At 38.6% G+C, this 15452-nt stretch overlaps 2 protein-coding genes across 4 annotated transcripts in view; both read right to left on the bottom strand.

Annotated features, from left to right (window-relative positions):
- The window catches only part of KIAA2026 (KIAA2026 ortholog), a 160904-nt gene extending 152588 nt beyond the window's left edge, over window positions 1–8316 (bottom strand). The window contains exon 1 of the mRNA XM_034988021.1: window positions 7485–8316. Within this exon, the coding sequence (XP_034843912.1) occupies window positions 7485–8080 (596 nt within the window). The 5' untranslated portion in view covers window positions 8081–8316. The remainder of the gene's footprint in view (window positions 1–7484) is intronic.
- The window catches only part of RANBP6 (RAN binding protein 6), a 33294-nt gene extending 18031 nt beyond the window's left edge, over window positions 1–15263 (bottom strand). The window contains exons 1-2 of one of the 3 annotated variants that reach the window (XR_004676206.1): window positions 15090–15263; window positions 13842–13974 (exon numbers count right to left, since the gene is read on the bottom strand). Coding sequence is in view for 2 of the 3 variants with exons in the window: in XM_034988019.1 (XP_034843910.1) it covers window positions 11908–15225 (3318 nt within the window). In the remaining variant the exon portion in view is untranslated. Of the gene's footprint in view, window positions 1–10973 lie in introns of those variants that run through there. The other 2 variants (XM_034988020.1, XM_034988019.1) reach the window with 2 other exon arrangements.
- Between the last annotated feature and the right edge of the window lie 189 nt (window positions 15264–15452).

Here is a 15452-nt window from a genome sequence, read left to right as displayed (position 1 = left end):
TCCTGGGATTGAGCCCCACATTGGGCTCCCTACTCCACGGGAAGCCTGCTTCTCCCTCTCCCACTCTCCCTGCTTGTGTTCCCTCTCTCGCTGTGTCTCTCTGTCAAATAAATAAATAAAATCTTTAAAATAAATAAATAAATAAATAAATAAATAAATAAATAAATAAAATAAAAATTAAGCTTATAGGCTATCATGGAAACAATCTATATTTATAACTGTTTCTATGAGAAAACATTTCTATGTAGTAAGTTTTTCAGATGGTCTGTTTCTATCCTTCAAAGCAAATGAAGCAGCCTCTGTTCTTATTTTTAGAACAAACATGAGAAAAGCCCCTGAATTCACAGGGAAGTATACAGTTAGCAGAATTTTAGGGTTCCTTAGTATATTTGTTAAGATTGAAATTGAAAAGCAGTTTATAAACATAAAATCAATTATCAGTAAAGTACTCACAGAAGAGCAGTATTAGTAAAGTACTTACAAAATTGTAGCAAGAGGTTTATAATCAATTGTATTATCTTTTTATCTTATAATAGGATGGCTACACAGAAATGAACAAGTGGGAATTTCCAGACATATTAAAACACTTAAAGAAATATAAAAGAGCTATCAGAAGAGTTATTTTTGTGAAGTTATTTTCAGATAGATGGCTGTACTCAAAGCTTTAAATATAAAGTGTTGGGATGAGTTCTTACCATTAATTATTCCAAGTCCTTAAAAGTGCACCTACAAAATCTATATATTTTATATTTTGAATGGTACCACAAAAATAACAACAGTAATTCACGGTCATCGTAAACAAAAGAAATTAGGAGTGGAAGGGAAAATTAAAAACACCCACAGTTCCACTACCCAGTTATGACAATTTACCTAAATATACTATCTTACAACTTTGGTGATACAAATTTTTAATACAATTTCTTACCTATACAGTTTATTCAAAGTCGTAAATACTAATTTCCTTTAAATAAAATCTTTTTTAACCAGAAAGTAATATGTTTACTGTAAAAAATCTAGGACATACAGAAAAGTTAAAAGAAGAAAATGAAAAATACCCAGAATCTTGCTACTTAACAATAACCACTATTAACACTTTGTTGGTGTTCTAAGTCTTTTTTCAAAGTGAACATACTTAATATACTAACTTTTAAGCACAATTAAGAACACTCACAGGTCCCAAGTGGAAGATGATAAAACAAAGGGCATGGTGATAGATAATACTACCATTCGGTTTTTTATTAGTCTTTCCCAATTAAAAGAAGAGCCTCAAGTATTTTAAAGATTCATATTACTATGCAAGTTCCTTGGAAATGAAAACGGCTATTATTTGTTATGGGCACCTCTAATTTTATGAAGATAGCCTAGAAATGATCTGAAAGTTAAAATTCAACTATGGAAGGGACCCAATCTCTCTGAAACATGCCCCCGCTCTAGTTTTTTTCCTTAGAAATAAAAATAAATACAAGGGCACAAATAAATACAATGAGAATTGTATTTATTTACAATTTCTTATTGCAATAAGGTAAAACATATTTGAATCTATTAGGACATTTTTACTGTATTAAATCTAAATCATTCTCAAATTAACAAGTGGAACGAATCTCCTAAAATAATAGTTTTTTTAAATACTTTTTACTTTATACTTTAATACTTTATTAATAAAGTAATTTACTATATTCCATAAAATACCTTTTACTTATTCCAGACGAACTCTCTTCAGTTTTATTAATTGCCTCTCCTTAATTATTTCAGCTTTTAGCACACATTATACAGATTTTAATCATCTTTAATGTTTTGTCTTTCCAGTTTGAAGACAGTCAATCCTCACACAAAGTTCTGCCTTTGGTCCCCTTTCACTAGAAGACTCTGTCTTCAGCAATCTCATTCCCATTTCTTCAACCATCATCCTTCTACAGATTAATTCCTAATTAAATATCTCTAATTTAACCCTAGTCACACTGCTGAGCTCTATTGGCAGCCTTCTAATAACTCTCAGTTGCATATCTTCAAACGAATGCCTCATGTTCTCTAAGCATCACCATCACCTGCGCTCAAGTTCATTTTGTACATCATCCTCTCCTTCATACGCCACATCCAAGAGCTTGCCATTTGACCACTTTTACCTCCTGAATTTACCTCTTTTATATCCTCATCCACTTTTTCATTCCTATTGCTTATCATCTCATGATGGATTAACTCAATAACCTTTTAACTAGTTTCCTTTCTTCATCTCTTTCCATTTTAGCCTTCAACCCTCAAAATACTAGTAAAATCATGTCACTCCCTTAGCTAAAACCTGTAATGGATCTACACTGCTTACATTCTAAATTCCTTAGCAAGCATTCTAGGTCCTCCTTAATTACCCCAGCCTATCTTTCTAGACTTATCTGACACTATAAACCCTCATCATCCTACACTCCATCTGCTGAGTATAAACTATTCCTCTGGAATATTCTGTACTCTCCTACCTCCATACCTTCAATTGTTCAATTTACCTACTACCTTGAAGTAAGAGATGAAGTCATGTTTATCACTGTATCTACAGGTCTTTACCTACCACCTACTATCATAGAATAGGCAAATAACTGTTTAATGAACTCAATTCCACATATCAATATGCTACCCACCCTCCAAAATGATGACCTCTGGAATAAAATCTAATATTTTTCAATCATAGCTCCCCACTTCCCCAGTAGTTATCCCTCCTGTGTACTCCCCTAACACTCTATAATAAAGCTCATCAGAGTAGTCTTCAAACTATACACCCTTGAAACAGTTATTTCATGAGTGAACCAAGATGTATCATCAAAAATCCAAAAGTGATTATGTTCTCCCCATTTGTAGAAGAAAAAAAGCTAATGTACTAGATAGAATATCTTCAATTAAGGATTTCCTCCCACAATTTGTTTTAAGCTTTTTGGACCCCCAACAAAAAAATCATATGATATAATTAAACAAAATTTATCAGTATTTCTCAATGTTCTACAAATAGTACCATGACTTCCAGATGTCTGACAATGGCACAAGTTAGAGAATCAGTTTTAACATACTTAACCTTTTATTATAAACACATTCTAACACAAAGCAGGTGCTCAATAAATGTCTTGTTAATTGAAATCCTTCATTCTTTCATCAGTGCACCTAAACATTTTCTGACTCTTCTTTAACAGAACTATTTTTTTAGAATGGCAACTACAATAAACAGAACTACATGGAGTATCAAGGTCTAACATTCTATAGTACTGAACAAGAGGTAAATCCAAATTCTGTTACCAAAGGTCCCCAATTTTTAAAGATTTACATTAAGAAGATAGAATTACAGAATCCAGTAGAGATGGGGGAAGTCAGACTACTAGGGAGAAAGAAGCATTCTGTCTAAATTCCCAATTAATTTCTGGATTTTGATCTTAACTGGAAATAAGTCAAAAAAATTCAAAATTTAACTTAGAAAGTGATTAAAATTGGTCTGTAAAATTTATTTGTATTTCAGTACTTGTATTTGGAAGCCACTAGTGTTTTTACATTTTTGAGGCTTCATGATGACGCTGTTGTACTCTCATCCCCAAGAAAGACATTCTGCCAAAAAAGCAATCACAAAACTAAATAACCTTCAGCTGTATTTTAAGAAAGCATTTTTTTAAGCCCATTACATGTACCCTTTAACAACATGTCAGTTCAGAAATCAAAAATAATTTTAACAAGGAAATGTTACAGATGATTTTCACCAAAACATTTTTTATTAAGTTTCTAATTTTAATTCCAGTATAGTTAACATACAGTATTCTATTAGGATCAGATGTACAATATAGTGATTCAACAATTCTACATTGCTTAGTACTAATCTTAAGTATCCTTTTTAATCCCCATCACCTATTTAACCCATTCCCCTCCACTTCCCTCTCCTCTAGTAACTATCAGTTTATTCTGTACAGTTAAGAGTCTGTTTCTTGGTTTGTCTCTTTTTTTCCTTTGCTTGTTTTGCCAAAACATTATTTTAAATGGCTAAAATTAAAAATTTAAGTTCAGCTCTGTTGGGGTCACAGGTGATAACTCTTTGACAGCTACAATCTTTTAAACTATGAAAAGCCATTTTCTGGCTTCAAAGCAGTATTCTTAAAGCTTTCAACAATATTTTAAAATTTAAAAGCTTTCAAATATAACATTATTTAAAATGTGGAGGAGTCAAAAATTCTTATTCATATTTGACAGTTTCTACAGCTCTGCACATAACTTCCTATTATTTTTTATTCCTTTTCACTTAGATGAGCTTCTCCGTATTTCTAATGCTAATTGCTATTTCTCAGTTGCTTCAAATAAATGAGTGAGATCCCTTCTAAAATATAACTTTCAGAATAGATATGTTTCCTAAGTCTTAGTCATAGTTCTATCACAACTATTATACATATAAAACATATTGCTATTATATATTTATATACAATAAAATTATATTTATAAATTCATAGACTTTATACATGCAATGCTATTGTATACACCACAAAAAGCAAACCAAAAATAGAGATTTATAAAGAATTAAAAAAAAAAAAAAAAAAAGAGTATACTGAAGTTGTAATATTTTCTTCCCTCACCCCAATCAATCATCCTGCATACCTGCCATGGTGCAAACACTACTCTGGAGACCACACTGTAGCCAAACAGAAGTACCTGTAGTTCCCGGAAACACTATGCTGTTTCATACCTTGCATTCACTGGAGTTGAGCAAAACCTCCAAAAAATATCCAGCAGCAATCTTCACCTCCTTCAATAATCAAGAAGTTCAAGTATAAACTTCTTTATGACATCTTTTACCTAATCTCTTTACCCCTTCTCATTTCCTCCTTTCACTTACGATCTCCCCACCTTCAGACTTAGGTCTCCCTCTTAAGTTCCCCTTGTACCTGTTTATATGTCCACTATAGAATCATTATCTTTTTAAGTTTCTGTTTCCCTACTCAACTATAAACCACTTAGGGGTAATGGACTTATTTTTTTATCTCAGGGACTTGAATGTCTAACTTTGGCAGATACTCACATATTTGTACAATCAACTAATCTAGCCTAACACTCTCATAGTACAAATGACTGGACTGATATTCAAATTAAACACTGTGTCCACAGTCCAAGGTACTAATGCCATTGGGCTACTCTATGATAATGTGGCATCTTCTCTAATGTACCTCATTTCTTGCTCATAAAATACTTATAAAAGCTCAGCAGTATTGGAACAGCTGTAAAGTTCTCTTTACAATAATCTAAAACTAAGAATTAATTTATTACAAATATATATAAAACAAAAGAAAACTTAAATTATATCTAGGTGATTTTTTTATTACTAAAATACCACATAATACGTATTTATAAATAAGGTATTTGAGTCAACTGGAGAAAATCATACTCATGTGGCCAGTCTATGGAATCTTGTTCTGGAACATGTATCTCTATGTATCTTAATTGTATACCAAACAGTTATAACCAACGCTTTTCTCAAAGTTATGCCCAAGTATTTATTTAGTAATAACTCAGATTTTAGGCTATTGCAGAAAAAGAAATGAATTCTTAATACCTACAAGTGTGATCTGGCAAACCTATTATTTACAAGATGTTTACATACATCAAATACAGTAAAAGCAAGGGACTCAAAACTATCTGAGCCTATCATATTATTTTTTGCTAGTAAAATGCAAGACTATCTTTAATTTCTAAATATGGATGCTATTAGATCATATGGGAATACAGTATTCTGAGCATTAGCCACCAGAAATCATTCTAAGCATTCAGAAATTAACTTTATGAAGAACAGAAATAATGTCCCTGCTTTTTTGTAGGACTCTAGAAGTATTTCTTATACACATAATGCTTCTGAAAACACCTGTAATTCATCCAAACCACTACTATACTCCTTAGCACTTTCATGCAACCATTCTCTCATCCCATTCTAAATCCCTATTTCCACATCTATAAAACTGGATGCTTGGACTAGATGAATTCTGTGGTACCTTCCAGATCTAAAATCTTGTGACATCAATTTGGAGTATACTTTACTACTTAAAAATAATGACATGTGAATGGATTGTTTTTTATGAGTCATAACTATAATGACTCTGTGGAGACAAGAATAATAAACACACTACACAAAATATCACTAAATAAAGTATTAAAAGTAAACCTGTGAATAACTATTACAAAATAACTCTACTTTATGAAAGATTCAAGAAGGGATGAGCCCCCTAATGAGTCAAGCTCTATGTTAACTACTGTTTTCAGTGAAAGAAGTCACTGGTAGTCTTGAAAATAAATGGGAAGCCAGTGTACACATTATTTTTAAATTACCATTATAAATCAAGGAGCAAAAACTTAAAACTTCTCAGGTGCTATTCATAAAAGCACTTAGTATAATGCCCAATTTCAGATATGAGGAAAATATTTTTATTCAACTATTACTAATACTGTAACGGTTATAATTTATATCAGACTAATTATGGAACCGACACTGTTGACTTTACATTTATTAACTCATTTAATCCTACAGTAACACCAAGAGGTATTATTATTATCCCCATTTTACAGATGAGGAAACGAAGCCAAAAAGGTAAAGTGACGTGTTCAAGTTCACTCAGCTCTTAAAAAATCAAACTAGTATTCCACTTCAACTACCATTTCCAACATTCAATTATTTTTCTATTCCTAAAGAATTTCACTTGAGAAATTAATTTGGCTCACATCAAATATATGATTATAAATCTGTTTATTTTAGTAACTCTTGTGTTACATTACTTCCTCTCACTAAAGAAAAATAACTGACTCTGAATATATGGGTATAGTATACCAAGAGCACAATGCCATCTGAATTGACTATGATCTCTAATAAAATAAACACAAATATCTAAACGTTTTCAAAATTTTGTGTTGATGCATCCACTATTATCGCAAAAATTCAGTCAGCTCACACAAAGCTGAGATCTCAGAAAAGATCAGGAACATGCCAGAGTAATTATTAATCATTTAAAAACAATCCATAAATTTACGATGGCCAACATGGGTAGTGAAACAATAATTTTTTTGGTTTGAAACGACCTTTTCACATGAGCCAAACACATTTTTCTCACGATATTTCATCCTAAAAACTTTTTTTTAATGTCATGTTAAAACTGTCTAAAAGTTGTGGTCCATCTTCCATCCCGCTAAAACTTTTCCTCTACCCTATCCCCGTAATTCTTCCCATGGGCATCATTTTACTTTATATCTACAAACTTTACCTGTTCTTCGGCGCTCAGGACTCAGCTCCCCTTCAGCTTTTCAGGTGGGTGCCCACATCCACCACACCCTTGCGGGCCCCCATGCAAGGCTGCTCCTCCTCCCCGGGTTCTCCAGCACCAACTCAGCACCTATCAGCTACGCCCCCCGGCCCCTGGCCCAACCCATCTTCGGACACGTGCGAGGCTGTTTGTGTCACTCCATCAGTCCCACAGGGGACGGGGTTCACTTACCGAGACAGAAGCGCCAACTTTTGCTCCAGCATCATCTCCAGCTTCTGGCCCTGTTTGGAAATCCAGTGGTCCACCCCATGCAGGCGGTAGCACGTCTCCAACATCAACCTGAAGTCCGCCACGAACTCGGTTATGCCCCCATACTGGCCGCTGGCGAACTTCTCCTCCATCTTCAGCAGACACATGCCCTGCCCGAGCTGTGGCGGGAGGCCGCGACAGCCCCGGCCCCCGCTGCGCGGCCCCTCGGCCACTTCATCCTCCCCGGTGGCAACGCCCCCCAAGGGCTGCAGGAAGGGGGCGGTGAGGCCCCGGTGCTTCTCCTGCAGGAACTCGCCCAGGATGCGGTAGCCCTGCTGCAGCTCATAGGTCAGCTCCTGCTCCTTGCAGCCTCCGCCCCCGACCACCATCTCCTGTTCCTCCTCCTCCTCCTCCTGGTAATTCTCATCCTCCCGCGAGGAGGAACTCCTCCCTTGGGCCGGCCCTGAGGCCGGGACCGCCGCTGCCATCTCCTCCTCGTCCTCTTCCTCGGGCGCCGGTGGCTGCCACTCCTCCTCCCCAGCCGGCTCCATCTCCCCCGGCGTCTCGGGCACGCTCATGGCCCCGGCAGGATCAGGTTGGGCCGTGTGGAGCGGCCGCTCGAGGGGCAGGGGGACGCGTGAGCGCGGGCCGCTTCCTCAGGGCTCGGCCGTGCCGCGCAGCACCAGCCGCATCAGGCTTCACTCTCAGCCGCCCGCTCCGCTCGCTACGCGCGGGGGTCTCGAGCTCGCAGCCGGCGGGGCGGGGTTACATGGCTCGCGAGGGAGGGGGGAGAGAAGAGGAGAGCTTAGGTGCCCTCCTCTCCCCTCCCCCCGGCGGCGGCGCGCGCCAGGCCCTCCTTTGCCTCACCCCTCCGCGCCCCGCCCGGCCGCCCGGCCGCCTGCCTGCCGGCTCTTCACCGGCCAGGCCAGGCCTGGCCGGGCCTGGCTGCCGCGGCCTCGGCGCCCCACCCCCTCCGGGCCGGCTGTGGGGGTGCTGGGAGAGGGCGAAGAGGAAGTGGGGATTCTTCTCTTGCCGCCCCAGAGGGGGCCGCAGCACTGGGCTGCGGCGTCTGGCGCTCCTCCTCTTCCTCACACCCGCTCCCGCCCCTCTCTACCTGCGGGGTACCCGGGCAGGAGGAGGCGGCGCGCGGACCGGCCCGGCGACAACTGTCAGTTAGAAGTCCCGCTGGGCCGGGGGCGGGGAGAGGAAGGGGAGGGGCAGGGACAGAAGGGGGAGGGCACTCAAGCTACCCCCAGGCTCTGAAGCGAGCTGTGGAAAGAGGCAAAGAAAGACACCGTCGCCATCCACGGTGCGCATGCGTGGTAGGACAGCCCCACCCACCTCTTTTGCGTTCCGCTCAGCTACGCGAAAGCATAGACTTTGGCTCCGCCACGGGCCCCGAGGCCTGGTAGGTTGCGCGGCTCAATGATGTCATCAGCTTGTAGATGGCTGTTAAAGGGCGGAGTGGAGACGGAAGCAAGGCGCCTGCGCAACTTACTCGCCAATGCCAGAGAGGCCGAAGAGCATTTAAAAGCGTCTACTGGAGGTTCTTTTGCGAGATCCTAATTAGCCCTAAAAACTAAGATTAATTCTGAAGGAGCTTGCTAGATAACCCTCATTAATGGCAAATGAATAGTGAGAAGGCACAAAATGTAGATCCTTCTTGTTATAAATTTTCTTCTCTGCACCCACCTTCCCCTTTGTGACTGCCGGCTTTTTAATATAAAACTAGAATTTGGAAAAGTTTAGAAAGGAGGTTCAAGGACTCAACCAACTGAAACATACGTTCACATGCAAAAAGAAAAATATAATTTGTAGAACTCAAATTTCTAAAACTCCGGTCCCCGGTTCTTAAGATCAATTCCTATTTTAAGTAGTCTCATGTTATGCATTAAAATTAACGTATTTCCACCTCGGTTCTTGAGAACTGCTAAGGACAAATAAAGGGAATGGAACCTTATTAAAAATCCTTGGGATTAAAAACAATCTTCAAATAATTCAAGTCTAAACTGAAAAGCATTGAATAGTTGTTAGCCTTAAAATGTCACTACACATTTAAAAATTACTGTTTAAAGAATGTCTAAAAAGTGGACTCGTTCACTTTAATTATTGCTTAAAGTAAGTGGGGAGAAAGGAGCTAATGGTTCCATAAAGCAGCTATTATTTTCTCATGTTCTGTAAGAAAGATGCACATATCTTTCTACTTAACACAGAATGTTCTAGCTTGAAACCTGCAATTACCGTCCTAGAAATCAAGCATTTTAAAAATACAAGCCATCTAACCAAATGGTTGGGATATTTAATTCTTGATTATTATGAACCTTTAGAGCACTGATAAAAGTCAAAACTTCAAAGCTTGGGGGGGGCAGTAAGTTAAATAGCAGTATTAGGTAATAGTTAAATGGGAACACATACACATCCATTATCCAGTTTTCAAGGTCTCCTTTCATCAGACATTTGTAACTTATTAGGCATTTACAACATTCTCTTTCTCCTCAGATCCCTTAGATGTACCTCACAGGAACAAAGCCAGGAACCAGTCTAATTTCAGCAACTGGCAAGGAAAAATGTGTCTAACTGGACATCCCTCATTTCCTTTGACAAAGCCCAAGAATCTGGACCTACCCTCCCCTCCAGCAAATATCCCCTCTTCATCTTTAGCCACCAACCCTATTTCATGACTCTGATAATATAGATTGCATTTATTGAACCCTGTGCCACCAAGCACTTTATATTATCTCCTTTAATTCTCACAACAATCCTAGGTATTATTATGCCTATTTTACAGATGTAGAAACTGATGCTTAGGTTAAGAAAGTAGTTTGCCAAAATTCAAATCTAGGTCTGTCATACTTCAAAATTCTCTATGGTGCCTAATTCCAAGTCATCTGGCAGAATTTCCAGTTCCTCGTGAACAAGAGTGTAGGGAATTGCTAGAAATTTCATCAAGGGCTTCTAGAAGGGATATTAAGATAAATAGGTATGAGTTGAAGGAACATCAGCTATAGGTCATGGAGAGGCCAAGATGATTGTGATCTTAGCTATTACGAAAGTACGATTGGGTCCTTAAATTAAAAAAAAAAAAACTATTATACAAGAAATATGTTGGTTGTAGGTAAATTATAAAATATAGATTAGTGAGAAGAAAAAATGCCATTTAATCCCACCACCCAGAGAAAACTTCTATTAATATTTTGTGGTAGGATTTTTCTATTTATTCATGTATATTTTTATTCATCTTAAGTAAAACTGTGACTATACCATACTTAATGTCCTTTCCTTTTTTCCCTTATTAATAATAAATCATTGCAGGTAATGGATAGGAATTCCATATCTAAAATCTCAACTTCATATCTCTGTCCACAGCAGCCTAGATGGTCTGTTCTTCTGAACTGGCTGGGAGTGAATCAGGAAAATTCCAATGTAAAAGGAATTCTAAACCATAAAAAACACAGTAGAGGTACAAACAACAGCACTAACAGGTACCATTTATTAAACACTTGTTCTTAAATATTTGCTAAATACTTTACATACACAGTACTCAACAATAACCCCAGGAAATGACAGATATATTTCTTCTTAAATTTTGGATCAATGATTTGCTGACTAGAAAGCTTTTTTCTACCCTACAAAAAGCCTGACATTAAAGATCAACTTTCCAATTAATAAAATTAATAAAATTAACTCTAGATTTATAGAACTGTTTTCTTAAAATGCACATCTGCTAAATGATTGGTCTCAACGCTGTTATTTTTCATGTTTAAAGATAAAATTAATTTTGCTTCCCTTTCATTTTCATAATAGAATACTCTTCAGTGCTACTATAGAATCTATTAAGAACTTCTTTGAAATAAATCTATTTAAGCCCCATTTCGAACCAGGGTTTCTCTTTTTGTTGGGCTGCTTTGCAGGGGGGAAATGGCATACATACACAATGCAATATTCCGTTCAAACACATAATATTAATACTATATTATCAAAGAGGAATAAGCTTGCCACTATTTTTCATCCACAATTCCAAAGATATTTGTCCTGGAAGTTCTCCTATCTTTGTTAGCTCTCAGCAACTTATGATAGGCAGCATGACATCTTGACACAAGTATATTGTTTGCCCAGCATCAATAATTCAGACAAGTAGCAAAAATTTATATACTTCACATCAACTAGGGAAAAGGTGACAAACATTCTAAGACAACGGAAGCACAGTTATCACCAAGTTCTGTGTTTAAGAGATAAAACATGCAAGGTGAACACAAGGCTAGAACACTAGTACTGGAAAAACATATAGGGAAGAAATATTAACTGTCAGGGAAAGAACAGTTCTCTCAATTATAATGGAATATAATCACAATAGTTATTTGGAATTACTTTTATGGTAAAAGATGTTCAAGTGACATTAACTGCATCAAGCAAAATTTAACAACTCCTGTAAAGCTTCCTGCTGCTCATCATCAAGTTGGGCTATGCATTCCAACCATAACTCTTCAGAAGTCTGTACCTGACGCACAACATTAGCTAGGCGTTTGGCACAAGGATCTTCATAGTTAATAGTCTCATTAATTTTTCCTTCTGCAATTATACTGATGATTTTGGGAAGATTGGAATTATTTGGACCAAGTACAACTGGATGTTTACTTTCAACTAAGTCACAGAGAAAACTCAAAGTCTGAATAGCTTCCTCTTTATCCTCATGTAGTGGAAGCCATGATAACCAATGTGGAAGAACTTCATCTACATTTACACAGTTAGGCTTAAACCTCAAAATCTTCCCTACTGCTGAGATACAGTTCTCTGTAGCAATGACATTTTTTTTGGTTTTGGAATTTGCACACTTAATAACTTTTACCAGCAGTGGAACAGCTTCTGAACATAAAGAATGATAATCATCTCCACCAAACTGTGCCATAACACCCAGGCCATAAGCAGCAGCTTGCCTGACTTCAGGGTTATTGTCTCGCATATTTAGTAGCATTGGCCACCGAAAATATTCTACATATTTAAATGAGGTTGGACTGCAGTGCTCTATAATATCATCAAAAATGCACAATCCCCATTGTCTGTCTGGCCATGGCCTACTCGAACAAATCAGATTTACAATTAATGGAAGCAGCTGTTCAAACCATGGTAAAATCTTTTCCTTATAAGTACTAAATAATGAGTGCAAAATATCTGATACTTTGGTCAGAATATAAACATCACATTCATCCTCATCTTGCAGAGACATTTCAACCTGTTGATCATAGTTTTCTTCCTGTCTTTTAACCTGTCTCAATTCTTGGTTTTTAAAGTGCCCTTCAAGTTTTGCTTTCAATATTTCCCCTAGTTCTTCCAAGTGTTCATCAGTAAGGCACCCATCTCCCATTACTTCAATGGACTTTGCAAAAGAATTCATTATTTCTGAGAGTACATCTGTATCAGGTTCAGTCCCAATAGCCTTGATTAAGGGATCACATATGAATTGCCACATCTGTGCAAGATACTCTGGGCCATGAATTCTTGCACATTCCAGGAGAAAAGGCATAGACTCTGCTGCTGCCACTCGGACACTGTCATGGAAATAAAATTTCAATAAAGGAACCATAAGCTTTACAACTTGTTCTGTATATTCCACAAATCCTTCCCTTAACTCCTTAGCATAGTAAACCAACATCTGGCAAGCAGTTGCTTTTGCTTCAAGTCCTGAAGTCTTAATTCCAAAACTTTGTTGGTCTCCAAGATTTACAAATTGCCATCCATCATCATCACTCATATTTTCCACATCTTGTGTGTCTAAGAGAGCAACATCAGGTTTAGCTGAAGCAGTCTTAATAAGAGGCTCAATAACTAGTGGAAGGTACTGTTGAAAATCATTTCCAAGAATTTTACACATTCTAGCCCATGCTGAAACCATGTAAGATGTCTGAGGGTCATCATCTTCCATATTACTTAAGTCTGATTGTGTCTTTAACAATAGCTGCATCACATTTGATGCATCTTGCATAAATTTTTCCTTCCCAACAGCAAGACCAACATGGCTAATGCATTCAATAGTTTTTCCTTTCAGAAGCTTGAGTTCCTTTTGAACAGCAAGCTCAACAATGTGCTTTAGTGATGGCATAAATATATCATAATATGGAACAAATTTTTCTTCTATTGTATCTGCAACTGAGGCAATGGTCGTCACAAGCTGTTCCAAGGCCAATTTAGTTCCATTCCGAATCAACTCTTGAAGTTTAATCACCAAGATGGAATGTAGATTTCTCACCATACTATCCAAATACAGAACTAGCAATGCTTTGGGGCAGTCTTCAATAAAAATAATAAGTGCAGAAGCCGCATGTGATTGCACACGCTGATTACCTTGATTTTCCATGGTACGCAACAGAGCTGCAATCACTGTTTCATGGAATTTCTTTTGGAAGTTAGGTGCAAAATCTGTAGCCATCTGTCCAAGCGTAGTACATGCTGCAGCCCTCACTCTTGGGTGAGGATCCTGAAGAAAAAGCAAAACAGAGTTAACTGTTTCATCTAGAATTGATTCCATTTGCTGATGGCATCCTTCTCCAATGGCAGATAAGGCCATTAATCCAGCATGTCGATATTTCCAGTCAGGGCTCTGAAGCATCTGCATGATGTGCTCCTTAGTCATTGGTAAAACAAGTTTTCCACCGAGCCCACAAGCCAGTCTGTCTAGTGCACTCTCAGCAGCAACTGCATTGCTGTCAAAATCATCTTCTTCCATTTCATCAGCATTTACCCAGTCCTCATCATCTTGTAGATCAACCATCATTGCTAATATATGAGGAACTGCCTGTGCAATTATATTTGTATGTTTTTTCAACATTGGGGTTGCAGTTTCAGACAAGGTCACTATTATTTCAAGGGCCAGCTGGCGTTGCAGATTACTAAGTCTAGAGTCTCCACATAACTTCAGACTCAACTGCAGAGTATCTTCTAAATAAGGACCCAGATATTTAGGTACAGTATCTGCAATCTCAACAAGGGATTCTAGCACTGAATCATCATCCTGGTAGCATGAGTCATTCACAGCCTGTAAGATTCCAGGAAGCAAGTCTGCAAAGTCTTTGAAAAGAGCAATATTATTCTCATTAGCAAGTACAAATGCAGCTGCAGCTCTAGCAGACAATGTCCTGATTGCTGGATGTTCTTGATCTTGAATGCACTGGTCCAACAACCGTTTGATGATATCCAAATCATGCCGCTCTTGGTTCCCAAAAATCCCAGGGAAGTGCCAGAAAACATGAAGTGCAACTTCCCATAGAACTACATTTTTAGAGTAGATAGAATCAATAAGGAACTTCAGACCTTCGGGCCAGTGATTAGTGCCATCCTCATCTATCAAATTCCTGGCCAGCACTGCAAAAATATCACAAAGTTTTTTCCTCATGCTAGCATGTGTTTCTAACTTAACAGCCAGTATAAGTTCAATCTTGACGTCCCTCTGAACACCAGAAGGCAGATTTGGATAGACTTCCTCAAACCCAGAGGACAAAAGCCGTCGTAGCAGTGCGGCAGCCATTTGTCTCACCTCATAACCTGCTCTTCTATTTCTGACAGCATCTAAGAGGAATGTAGTCTTACACAGACCTGGGATATTTTCATAGATTTCCTCTGCCTGTCTCCGCACCATACAGCTTGGATTGATCAGGTTCTTCAGAAGCTGATAAAACTCTTGCTTTCCCGACACAGCGGCCGGTACCCCTGCAGACCCAGCCGCCGCCATCGCGCTATGTCAAAGGAATCGCGACCGGGAAGGAGGGAGGGGGACTGCGCCTAGAAACAGTGACGTAAGCGAGGCGCCAGCGGGGATGGGAGGGGCCGCTTATCCTCCGCTGGCCCGGTGGTTTGGCTGTGCCCTGGAAGGGGTGGGCAGCTGGGTGTCTGGGGATAGGTAGGTTATGGTGGGGGTGAGGGGCATCCTCCATTTGTTTTCCAATCCGACTAAAAAAA

Source organism: Mirounga leonina, unplaced genomic scaffold (genome assembly GCF_011800145.1).
Source record: "Mirounga leonina isolate KUSES-001 unplaced genomic scaffold, KU_Mleo_1.0 Mir_447, whole genome shotgun sequence".
Lineage (NCBI taxonomy): Eukaryota > Metazoa > Chordata > Mammalia > Carnivora > Phocidae > Mirounga > Mirounga leonina.
This window is presented reverse-complemented; position numbering and strand designations above follow the sequence as displayed.